The sequence below is a fragment of the Orbicella faveolata genome, unplaced genomic scaffold, assembly GCF_042242905.1.
Source record: "Orbicella faveolata isolate gen_17 unplaced genomic scaffold, um_ofav_v1 contig_2, whole genome shotgun sequence".
Classification (NCBI taxonomy): Eukaryota; Metazoa; Cnidaria; class Anthozoa; order Scleractinia; family Merulinidae; genus Orbicella; species Orbicella faveolata.
In genome coordinates, this window is record NW_028301547.1 from 8,675,097 (window position 1) to 8,687,500 (window position 12,404).

Genomic DNA, 12,404 nt, shown 5'->3' on the forward strand with positions numbered 1-12,404 from the left:
TCTAACATTTAAAGAGCCAGTGAGTAAACTTAGTAATTGCTAAAAAGCTTTTTGGGTGTAATCTTGAAGGAGATATTGTCTTTCATAAACTGTAAGATTTCCCAATGAATAGCAAGTACTAATGAATCCAAGAGTCCAATCCAAAAGTATTTCATACATCGAGCACAATTTTGTGGGACAGTTAATCGTGGCAGACCGCTGGCCAGGAACGTTCAATATTCAGAGCTGATAATTTTGTAACTTGATCAGAGGCAAAAGCCGGTATGTTAATAAGGCAAGTATTGAAAACAACGATTCCCCTATAGAACACGCATCAATTAAAAACAGTTGGTAAAATTGAGTCCAGATTTATACACGTCTCAGGTTACTGGATAGAATATATAGACACAACTGAATACAACAACTTGATTCAAGTAGAAGTTCAGGATCAGTAAGTCATGTACATAATGTATATAAATTCTATTTATATTAAACTGCACGGCCGGCCTAAAGTTGGTGCGATTTTGAGTACTAGATCAATCGGACTTTTTCACGGTTTCTGATGCCATCTTGCTTGGGAGGCAAACAAAGCAAAAATTGCTATAAAGGTCGGGAACAGTTAAAAATTCGATGGCCAATAAGTCGAGGGTGATTGACGTTCTAAGTATTTTATGTGTTGCAAAGAACAGATACCCGGTAGAGGTTTCTTTGACGAAATTTGAAAAACATAGCTAGAATTGCACTTTTAATTTTTTATACAAATGTCTCTAAATTTTTCCGCTAATTGCGACTCGGTTTTTTTCAGACAAATGTATGGAAAAATGAAAACCTTAACGGCGGCTTTTCTAGCGAGGTTATTTCCCTTAAATGTGATCAGTAAATTCTTTCACCTTGTATCTTACGCTTTGAGGTATTTTTAGTTTTGCAGAACTCGAATTTTCCTTGATTTGATAGACATAAGATTTTCCTTTTTCCCAGACATTTACTGTAATTTTTATCGTGTTTGCCCCCAAGCAAGATGACGTCAGAAACCGTGAAAAGATCTGTTACGTTTACAGCTATAGGCGAACTTTCCTCTCTATCATACTTATTTCAGAGATCAACATCAGAAGACACCTTTGCATCTTGCAGCCATTCGAGGATCAAAAAGATGCGCGATGTCTATCTTGGCCAAACGTCCGGATTGCTTAAATGCTTTGGATGAAAATAAGGTCAGCCACATCAATGTAAACCTAAGCGGCAGGAAAAGCCATTCGCGTTTAACAGTACATTGTTGAACATTTCAAACTACTCTTATAGTGATCATGCACTTTACAGTATCTACAAATCCTTTTAGGGTTTTCGAGTGTTAATAATGCATCTCCCGTATGGTTGTAAAAAATATATTTTTCGTTAAGCTGGGTTATGCAGGCCTGAAAGAATGAACACGTTTTGTCGTGATAGGACACTGCCCTAAATCTGGCTTCATTGGAAGGACATCACGAGATTGTGATCTACCTGCTGACGCTTAAAGAACAGAAAATCCTAATGAACTCCTACAATAACAATCTCTTGGACATCGCTTTAATCAACGAAAAGGGTAATGTTGCCATGGCAATTGCTGAGCATGCCAGGTAAGTGTAGATGTCTGCATTGTTAAGAGATTGGAAGACTCGTGAAAAGACAACTATGATATTGAACAGTTCTGGAATTTTGTGCGAATATAGCTGTCGTGGTGTGTACCCTTGTGGTGGATCGAAAATGCGACGTTCAGTTTAATGTTGGCAGAACCAAACCTGCTCAAGTGATTCGAAAACAATTTCCTTTGCGCCCAGCAGCTGCAAAAACCATATATAGATCACAAGTAGATACAGAGACAAGAATTGTTGTAAATTTTAGTACCACAGGCAGTACCTCATATACATTATGTAGGGCTAAGCAGAGTAACAACTCTTGAAGATTATATGTGGCGAACCTATCTGAAAACAAATTGCAGTCAGTTCTGATGTTAAAACTGAAATGGAACAATTGCGAACACAGGGCATCCTTGGCCTTTCCATTTCACCCATTTACAAAATCAGTCAGTCTCTGTTTAAGTTATCTTATCTCAACGCACGATCCCTTTCATAAGGATATTGAAGATGTACCAGTTCCCTTCCCATGTAGAGTGTATCGCAGGCCCAAGCGCTAGCCCTAAACTTCATTAGGTCTGATGAGCTCTTCCCATCCCTTCCCCAACAAATATCGCAGTAGACACATGTACGCATTGCGTACCTATTTTTTTTCTTCTGTTAATCATGTCAGGTGGAGAGAGGCACTATCTTCATCGTCCCGAGGCCCCTTACTTATGATGCAAGCTCTCGTCATTAAAATGCCAGAAGTTGCAAAGGTGAGACCATTGTAGAAAAACGTGTTAATGGCAGATAGTAATGACATGTTTCTATAAGTTAAAATTCTTGAGCTAATTAATCTATATCGGCAGCGCGCAAATACTGTTGTGCTGAGAGGTTATTCACTTTGACACATATAATAATGTATACGTATTTTTCCGAACTTCAATCACACTCTCGATGGCTGTCTTGATCTTCTGCGATATCAAGTAACTAGCCGGGTAATACCTTCTATCCTAATTTATGATCATTTTGTTTGCCGATGATAGCATTTGTATTCTTTTGGTACATCTTAGTCCTTTACTTAAGCCGTATTGGCTTATAAATGAGCCTTATTGGCTTATGTGGGCTTCCCTGTCTTAGACATTGCTATTTTGTAAATATATTTATTAATGGCAAAAAATAATAGAGCAAACAAACAAGGTAACGCAGAATTATTTGTTTCGAATTTGGGAATAATCAATACCTAATCGTACCTTTTTGATACTTTTCGACAGTGGATCAGGCTCGAGTTTTCGAGTTACGTTTAGATATAAGTATGGATTCCCTTACTGTGCATGTAACCCTGAGGGAAAATGTATTTCTTAACAGTTTCATCCTCGTTTCAGCGCATTTTGGATCAGTGTGTTACCACGGAAGGAGACCAAAATAAACTTGAATATAAGGTAAAGCACCTCAACTCTCGTTTAATAAACGTTTAATTAACGTTTATTTAGATTACTGAACTCGTTATGTTCTTTATTCGAACAAACAATTTACTGGTCAATTAAGTTTCCATTTTGAATGATGGCTCGTGCAGTGAGGGTCTGGATAGCTGCTCTCATGAAAGTTTCAATTTTCTTTGAGAGAACAATAGATAAAACAACAGAAACAATGTCCCTAACCCCAAAACAATAACAGATGCTAGATCACGAGGACAAACATAATTACATGCGTATTAAAGCGCTGATATACTCCCGACAATGAAGCGGTTTCAACCTTTAGCAGGCTTAAGAGTAAGAACCACCTTGAACAGCATCACAAGCAGCGCCAATAAAAGTAGGGCTTAAAGGCTTTCATTTGCATTGTTATGGTCATGCACTAGGTTCCTTAAAGAAAAACAAGGTAAAGCCTGCGTCCAGACAAATGATCCATACCAGCGGAGCTTACCCTGGTTTCTGAAGTATGAAGTGCGTGGTAGAGCTTCTACTCGATCTCCAATGGATAGAAATCTAGTCCATCGCAGGGTCACCCCCTCCCCATTATGAAATTACCCATTGATACATCTGGGTGGGGAGAGGCACTGTGGGTGTAATAAACTGTCTTGCCCAAGAATACGACACAATGACCCCGCCCAGGCCTCGAACCTGGACCGCTCGCTCGATATCCGGAGTCCAGCGCCCTAACTCAGGCCACTGCGCTTCCTCAGCTAGGTTTCGCACACAACGTAGTTGTCGGAAAGGCATTAGATCTCTCATCTAGTGGTGATATCACTTCTTTAAGGTCAAAAGAGATTTAACAATAATTCAAGCAAAGTATGCACCTAATCCCCAGATTGACCAGTTGACTGTATTGAAGGTAAGTAGTTGTTTTCAATAACTTCTTTTCTTTTTCTTCCATCTCTTTTTTATTTTTCACATTTATCTATAGAAAAAAATTAAAAATTAATGCCAGTAATAGCAGCTACTTAAGTTGTGTATCAAACTGCAATGATCAATCATGTCTTCATATCTTTCTCCACAGTTCAAGTGTATGTTACTTGTAATTTCACCATCTATGGATATATTACGAACTCACAATGTGACCAGCTCTCAGTTGGCTTGATAGTTCAGATGGTAGAGCACTGCCCTGGTATCGTGGAGGTCATGGGTTCGAATCCCTTTCAAACCCGAATTTTTTTTCCTTTTTTTAATTTTCTTAGGCTTTAATTTCACAACTGCTTTAAACGTTGTGTGTATATATGATGATCAATCATGTCTTCATATATTTCTCCGAAGTTCAAGTATATTATCTTTCATATATTTACTAATAATATCACGAATTGCAATGGTATTTAGTAGACTACGTATAGACTAACAAATCCTCAAAACTTGCATGATTGGTCGACTCAAGTTGCTGTTTTGTAGAGGACAGCTACGAAAGGTACAAACATTTACAACCCATGTGCATAGCCATTTAGGAAAGCGTGTCGCAGTTTTGATCCTTGTATAGAGAGAAGTATGAGAAGCTTCTGCCACTGCTTGTTGCAGAAACCATTTTTATTTTCACATTTTTATTTTTACGTTTTCAGACTATGACAAAGTATCGCCGCGATAACTGCCTGACTCACGAAGTAGTCTTCTCACTCATGCATCTGAAGTGGCAAGTCTTGAATTATTATTGCTATTACCGCATCCTCCTGAACTTAGATAAATATAGCTGGATTCGATCAAGAAAGTAAATAAGTAAATAGTTTGATATCAGTTAGACCAAAATTTTCCAATTTAAAACATAGGTTTCGAAGCTCGAATTGGAACTTCATATTCTAAAATCGAAACGAAGAAATTATACACTCAGCATCTAATGTTCCAATCTGTACTATTAATTATTTTCCAGGAAAAAGTTTGGTTTCACATCACTCATCTTCAACTTAATCCTTTACCTGACGTATTTAATACCGCTGACCGCCTTGAGCTTGTACTCTAGAGAAAATGAGAAGAAGTTCTGTGCCACAAACGATACGGTGCCGAGACGAGTAAGTGTTACGAGCCTCGTAATAAGTCACTCTCAGAGTTGAGCTGTGTACTCGAGGCAAAACGTTGCCAAGGACTTGTATGCAGCCATATGCGTAACGCTAGGGTAACTGCAACTTGGCCAACGGACCACTAAGCTTTGATACTTTAAACTGCATTTCAACTAACAAACAATGTACTTTGCTTTAAAAGGACTACCTTAAGGACTTTCCGAAGACGCGTTCCAACATGGTTAGTAGACATCATATATGTTTAATACAGATCAGTTTATTAGCGTGACTCGAATATCATAATCTATAAAAAGTTTTACTTCAAAACTCCACCAGAGACCACACTCAGCCCACAGTTTACGTTTTGAAGCTGTAAGCAACGTTTCTCGCCATAATGGCTCCATAATTTTCTGAAACGCTCCTTCTACTCGTTGATAAGATTATAAATGGGAAACTTCACGAGGGACCCAAACTACTCTCTAAAAGCGCCGCTAACCGTTGTACGCCTTGAAAAACAAAATATATAAAATTAGTATAAATCTACTCACGATCCATTCTGTTTTAGTGAACATCTACCAGCGTTCAATCACGAATGCCGTTCTGGTTCTCTGATTGGCTACGCTACTTACTATCTATTCTGTGATCGATGGAGAGTAGCGTAGCAGAGTTCCCTTGTTAACAAAATGAGGCCGCTTCTTGGCGTTTTCGAAGTGTCTGTGAAGAGGATTTAGATAAAGTTTTGAACGACTAACAGATTTATACTTAAACAATTAGATTATTCGCTCTCGATTTCTATGCGTGATAGTTGACTCACGCGATAGAAATCGAGAGCGAATAATCTTATTGTGAAACATAACTTACCTACTAAATACAAAGGTTTTTGCGCCAGGCTAGGACCACGCGGAAAAAGTAGATCTTTGCAAGGGCTACTGGAATCCCCGAAGAAAAATTGGGGTAGCCATGCATTTTTTGGAGATGATTAGCTTTAAATCTCAACAAAAATGCTGACATCAGCATTTTTCTGAAAAAAGAAGGAAAGGATATTTCTTCACAGATTTTCTTAGAAATCGCCTTTACAGACAGGAAAGCAAACACATTAAAAGAGATCTTAAAACTGCATGGTAAATGGTAACATAAAAACCATTTTTGGTATATGGTACAAAATCGTTGCAACGGCGCTTTTAGGGTCTCTAACAGCCTTCCTCTGGTTCAGCTAAAATACAGTCTAAATACCTTTTGCTCACAATTACCAGAAACTAATCACGTGTTCAATAGGCTTGCCACTTCCATTTCATAACATAAAATGTTGGGGTAGCCACGCGTTTTTTAAGGTTATTGATCTTTTTCTGAAAACTTTAACGGTGCCCGTTACATATTTTCCTGTCACCTCCCCAGTAAGTAAAACATTTGCGTATCTCGTACTTGTTTAGCGCGCGCACTACGCCATCTGCAGGTACATGTTTACAGTTGGATTTCAGTATAATTTTCGACAGACAACAGCTAGTTCTTCAGCTGGAAGACGTTAACAGTTAGTGGTTAGGGATATGCTGCTATTCTAGTGTTTCTGGTTTAAGTACAGGTTTCACTAAATTTGATTTGGTCACAGTGGGAAAATTTTGCTTTCGTTTCAGTCGTGTACTTGGTAGCGTAGTTGATCGCGTCAGTGTCAACCCCAGCGCGCGCGTGACACTTAAGCCTGCCTTGCGTGATGCGCATAACGTGTGCTCACTAACAAAAGTAGGCACCGTTACACAGTATCAACTACCATCTCGCCTGATTGTTCTGGAGATCCCTAAATTAGATTTAGTTCTTAAAACGTTAGTGACGAATCTCTGAATGTCATAAAAGAGAAGAAAGACTAAATGTAAACTTTGTCTTTTTGTTGATCATTTTTAGACCACTCAAGCTCTGACGTACATTATTCTTGTGTTTGCGCTGGTTCATTTGTTACAGGAAGTTACTCAAATTGTACAAAAGGTAAGAAACAAGATATGAAAAAATGATAATAAATCTTTGTAACCTGTGTTCTTATTGTCTATGTATTTATTTAAAGAGGATCTCAATAGCATGCTGGCCTTTACTGCTAACGATTGATTTCTTTCGGTTAACAGAAATTAGAAATTAATAACCATTGTTTTCAAAAGTTAAACATTAACTCTCATTGTACAACGGACCAAAAATTTAGCCGTAAAACAGGCCAAAAATTTAGCCGTTAGGCTTAAAAATTGGATCTCTTGTGAAGACTTTTCTGTGTCTTGTCTTGTGGCTTGATGGTACAATAATGGTACAATAGAGTGAAACCAGTATTAAGTGGACACCCTTGGGACCCTCACTAGTGTCCGCTCAATATAGGATGTCCGCTCTAAACAGGTTCAGCAATAATAGTTAATTATTAACCCCTTTGTAACACAGTGTAACACAGTGAAAGATCAAAGACTGCTCATAGCACAATGTCCAGACATTCAATGCATCAATCTGGAATAATCTACTTAGCTTTAAAACGACATCGCTGAACAATGTTAAAGGTGTCTGAACTGAGCTTTTAGAAGTAGAAAGCCCTTGAAGTGTCCGCTTATTAAAGGTTTTGTGCAACAAAATGACTTAATATTGGTGTCCGCGTCCGCTTGACAGAGGTGTCCGCTGAATGCAGATTTATTTTACAGTAAATTTGGGAAGAAAATTTAGAGACTCCAGCTGGTGTCCACTTAATAGATGGTGTCCGCTTAATATGGGGTCCGCTTAATACAGGTTTGACTGTAATTTTTTTTTTTTCCATCCGGAAATGGTCCAATACAGTTACTACAATTAATTTTCAACTCTTTAGACAATGGTAATTAATTTCGAAGATTTCTATTAACTAACATAATTAAATATATTCTTCAGGTCTAATCCAATTTCTGAGAATTATCCGTTTAAGAGTAACACACTTGGTTGTTTTAAAACTTGAAATGAAGCTAAATACAGTGGTTTCTTTTTCCCTGCTTGTGAACGTGAACGTCTTTAAATCAGTCTTCTCATTTTTTTAAGGGTGCAAGTTACCTCAAACAACCTTCGAACTACTTTGAACTCACTGGATACATTTCCACCATGATGTATATTCTTCCCTCTTACGACTGCAAGACTGGCTGGCAGCTACAAGTTGGAGCCATCGCCATGTTCTTTGGCTGGATGAATGTGACCCTTTATTTAAGAAAGTGAGTCATAACCCAATGCTGTGTTAGTCGGCTTAGTTTGTGGAAGCTTGTGGAACGGGGCACACCTTAACGCAAGTAGCTGGAGGCGATAAGAACGTAGCGTACTGTGGATGGATACGTATATATACTTATTACTATTGTTATTATCGTTATCGTTATCGTTACCGTTATTGTTATCGTTATTGTCATTATCATTATTACCGGTCATATTTATGTTTTCTTAATCTTTTAGCTAGATACATGACCCCGCAAGCAAACCTGTTGTTTTAAACATAAAGGATTTTCGTTGTTGTTGTTGTTGTTGTCGCTCTCAAGTTTTCCGTAGATTGCTGTGCGTTACGTTACTAGTGACGTCATTTTATGATCTATCGACTATATCTCTCGGACAATTTCCGCAGTGGTAAAAAAAGTGTTTTTTTCTCTTTCCATAGAATTTCCTTTTACGGATCTTATGTCATCATGCTGGCGACAATGTCTATTACTTTAATCAAGGTGGGGCGAGCGCTTTCTGATTTGTTATGGGAGGGATTAATGGGGGGGGGGGAGGGGGAGAAGAGGCGGGAAACCACGGGGATATTGGTAAGAGGAGAACAGGAGGTGGTGGGGAAATGACGGGAAGTGAGATCCCGGGGGATTCCCATATAAAAAGGACGGAGTTGCTCGTGGTACTTTTTGGGGTTAAAAAGTGGTTTTTGTTACCTCTTTTGAGTGTTCAGCCTCAAAAAGTCCACAGAGGAAGCTTTTGCAGTACCTTTCAGAGTATTGAGCCAAAACAATTTGACAGGAGATAATCTGTTGTTTAAGAATTGGTACCTCTTATTGGCGTAAGAAAATTCCAATCCCCCTCCCCCCCCCCCCCCCGCCACACCCAGCCCCGAAAAAAAAAAACAGGATCTTGGTACCTCTTAGCGGTTCTTTTCAAAATTTCCAACGAGCACCCCCGTCCTTTCTATATGGAAATCACCCGGAGGGGGGGGGGAGACTCCCAAGAATATATGGCAATTGCAACGATGACTAGAGGTAAAAGCTAGTTATTAAGGGAAGCGGGAGTACGGGAAGTGGAAATTTCAGAGCCTCTCTGGCCAAACCAGAAACCCAAATTTTTGGGCAGTCGTCGTTTTTCACTTTTTATTAATGTTAGTAAAATATGCCACCGTAATTTCCCTCCTTTTGAGCGTTACATGAGCTTTAGATAATTAACGCAAAACTGACAAACAAACAAAGAACGGTAAAATAGCCACCAATAGTGTTGTTTTCAAAAAGATTTTCATTTGAATAAATTATTTTGAGTCTGATGACAGGCTAATACAGGTGTAAGCGGACCGGGTTGTTCAAAGCCCGATTAAGCTAACTCAGGATAAGCGAGAATTTTGAATTCAGTTTTGTAACTTTGCGGTAATGTTTTCTGTTCATATTGTTTGTTCTTTGAATAATAAATCTCAAAGAAACATTTTTTATCTCGAGTCATTCGCAAACATTAAGACATCGAGAGCTCCGCAAGGCGTCGCACTAGTTTGCTGAAGAGATGGGTAGACGACAATAGAAACGAATCGTTTGGGATAAATGGCCACAAACAAAGATTATTCAGGAAAGGTGGGGTTAAAACTTTCGCCACCAGTAAAAACTAAAGTAAAATACTACATACGATATGTTGGCAGTCTGCGGGTCGGTGACCCGGGAGGTGGAGGGAAAAAGAACAAATACGTCTGAAAGCTAAAAAGCAGAAAAGTTCTTCTTGCGATAATGGTAATAGTAGAAAGGGGCCGCGTGTACGAGATAACCAACCTTTTGTACTTAACTTTGACACGCGCCTTTTTTTTCATTGGCCAGGAGACTTCCATTGTTGCCAGATTAGAACACAACCCGTAAACTGATAAGACATAGGAAATGCCTCGCGATAAAATAACATTATGCTTTCGGTTATCAGCATAATGTTTGTTTTTATACAAGAAAATTTTATACTTCGGTTAACCTTAAATCCTGGGTTAGTGTTAACCGGTTTTCGAACAACCCGGCCCGACGTCTAGTTTTCTGACGCTGTCGTTTTCACATACTCTTGAAAACTGGGCTAAAATAGCAAAATGTTAAGTTGGTGTTGACGAAGTATTAGATAGCATGGTAATGTCGATTGTTATATGTTTCTGACATCCACAGGTTTTGGTGTTGTTTATGCTGTTTATCCTGGCATTTGCAACAACTTTCTACCTGCTGATAGATGAACATGTAAGCAATATGGCTTTCAAGCCACATAACTGTCTTATCAGGGGTGGAAAGACGTGAAGAAAAGGCATATTAAACCCCGTTTGTACCAGAGTCAACATTCAGAGAAGAGTAGTAACTATAAAAATTATTTTTATTGACATGCTAGCCTGCAGTGCAGGCGTAGTTTGGGCAGGCAAGTTCACATTTTCGTATTAGGTCGCCATCTTGGATTTGGTAATTGTGGAGAGTTGGGGCGAGGCAACATTTGTCGAGGCAGTAGCTACTCCCTTCTGCCTTAGCCCTCTACCGGTCAAGCATCCAACTACAATCCAAAATGGCGGCATCGAAAACCTGCTTTATCGAGCGTATCCTTTGAATACGTGAGGCCAGTTATTTCGGCAAACAGCCAATGGTATCAATTATTTCCAATTTATCTTTATAAATTAATCAAATTACCTTAAAGTTTTCAAGCCGTTACTAAACACAATGGTTTCATTTTAGCTTTTCCACCAACACCACATTTCTATCATCGTTAGAAAACTGGATTTTTTTTCTTTTTAACTTTTTTTTTCTTATTTTATTGTTTGATACACAACGAGTAACAAGATCTTTTTTCCGCTTCAGGAAATGTTTGCTTCACTTCCTCACTGGTTAGTGACAACATTTGTGATGACGCTGGGTGAAATGAATTACTCGGAGAACTTCATGCCGTGGGAACTTTTTCCTTTCTCCAATCTTGTCAACGTACTGTTTGTGATTTTTGTCTTTGCGATGCCCATTATCCTGATGAACATGCTGGTGAGGCTCTGATCTTTTAGTGGTGGATTAAGGCGATCTCCACCCCTGTAATTGTTAGGAATTCCCTCGGGAGGGGGGGGGGGAATGGACTCCCGTATTAAAACGTCGGTGATGCTGGACGTCTCACTTAAGAGTCTAAATCAACGATTCTGGTCTCACTTCAGGTGTTGATGACGAGACGCCACTAGGTTTAGCTGTCCAAGTACCTTTTAGGGTGCACACGAAGAAACAATAGACGAAACACCCTTACTTCCGTTTTTAAGCTCGATTTCTGTTGGTCTCTTAAGTCGGGTCTAGTAGCGCGGGCTGCTTTCCTGAACAGCGGCAGGTAATCGAGCAACCATATCATCATAGTCTCTTGGTTTTATGTGATATCTTTTACCGGTCAAATAAAGATTGACCCACACCCAGATCGGTCTCCTTTAGGGTTTAAGTTCAAATTTTCTGACGAGCACGCCCGACTTTTTGATGTGGAAGTCCCCCCTACCCGACCTTCCCAGAAAAATTCGTCCTCATTTAAGGACCCCTTGATCTTTCCCTTGTATTTACAATTATGTCATTGCATAGAGTACAGAATATCCTTTATGTCTGTTTTTCATCAAGCACATTTTAAAACGGAGAAGGAAGGCTCAATCTACACACCAAGACAAATCTAATATAACTAAAATTGATATAAGATCTTAAAATGTCATTAAGTCTACAACTACTTATTTACTGATACAAATAGAGGACTACGTTGTGCCTCTAATACTAATAGCCTGTCAACAAACCCTTTATTTCGTCCTGAGTTCGTTGAGATCATAAGAAAAATAGACCATATTCGTATCCTCGGTATTGGACTGGGAACTAGCTTCCAAGGGAGGCCCATGCGGGCGAACATGAAAAGACTCCTCACGTTAGCCTCAGTTACAAGCTAGTTCCAGTCCAGTATCGAGAATATGAATACGGCTTATTATTAACCGCAGGGGAAAGTTCGAATGCAAGGGGGTGGTCCTGGCATGGGGAAAGACAAAAATGCGTCGTGGCCGCCATCGTGTTCCGCCTCGTTTTTGCATGCTTGCATCACTCGCCAACGAAGGAAAATAACTTGTATCAAAATAATAAACGCAAGTTGTTCGAGATTTTTTCAGAGGTCAGACTTTTGCCTGATATTTTCGAGGA

At 39.2% G+C, this 12,404-nt stretch overlaps 1 protein-coding gene across 1 annotated transcript in view; it reads left to right on the forward strand.

Moving 5' to 3' along the window:
• The window catches only part of LOC149111844 (transient receptor potential cation channel subfamily A member 1-like), a 31,738-nt gene that overhangs the window by 11,008 nt on the left and 8,326 nt on the right, over positions 1–12,404 (forward strand). The window contains exons 12-24 of the mRNA XM_089288873.1: positions 364–430; positions 1,076–1,190; positions 1,423–1,592; positions 2,263–2,347; positions 2,957–3,013; positions 3,831–3,905; positions 4,618–4,688; positions 4,923–5,061; positions 6,946–7,026; positions 8,077–8,243; positions 8,675–8,735; positions 10,398–10,466; positions 11,070–11,243. Coding sequence (XP_089144999.1) covers positions 364–430; positions 1,076–1,190; positions 1,423–1,592; positions 2,263–2,347; positions 2,957–3,013; positions 3,831–3,905; positions 4,618–4,688; positions 4,923–5,061; positions 6,946–7,026; positions 8,077–8,243; positions 8,675–8,735; positions 10,398–10,466; positions 11,070–11,243 — 1,331 coding nt within the window. The remainder of the gene's footprint in view (positions 1–363; positions 431–1,075; positions 1,191–1,422; positions 1,593–2,262; positions 2,348–2,956; positions 3,014–3,830; positions 3,906–4,617; positions 4,689–4,922; positions 5,062–6,945; positions 7,027–8,076; positions 8,244–8,674; positions 8,736–10,397; positions 10,467–11,069; positions 11,244–12,404) is intronic.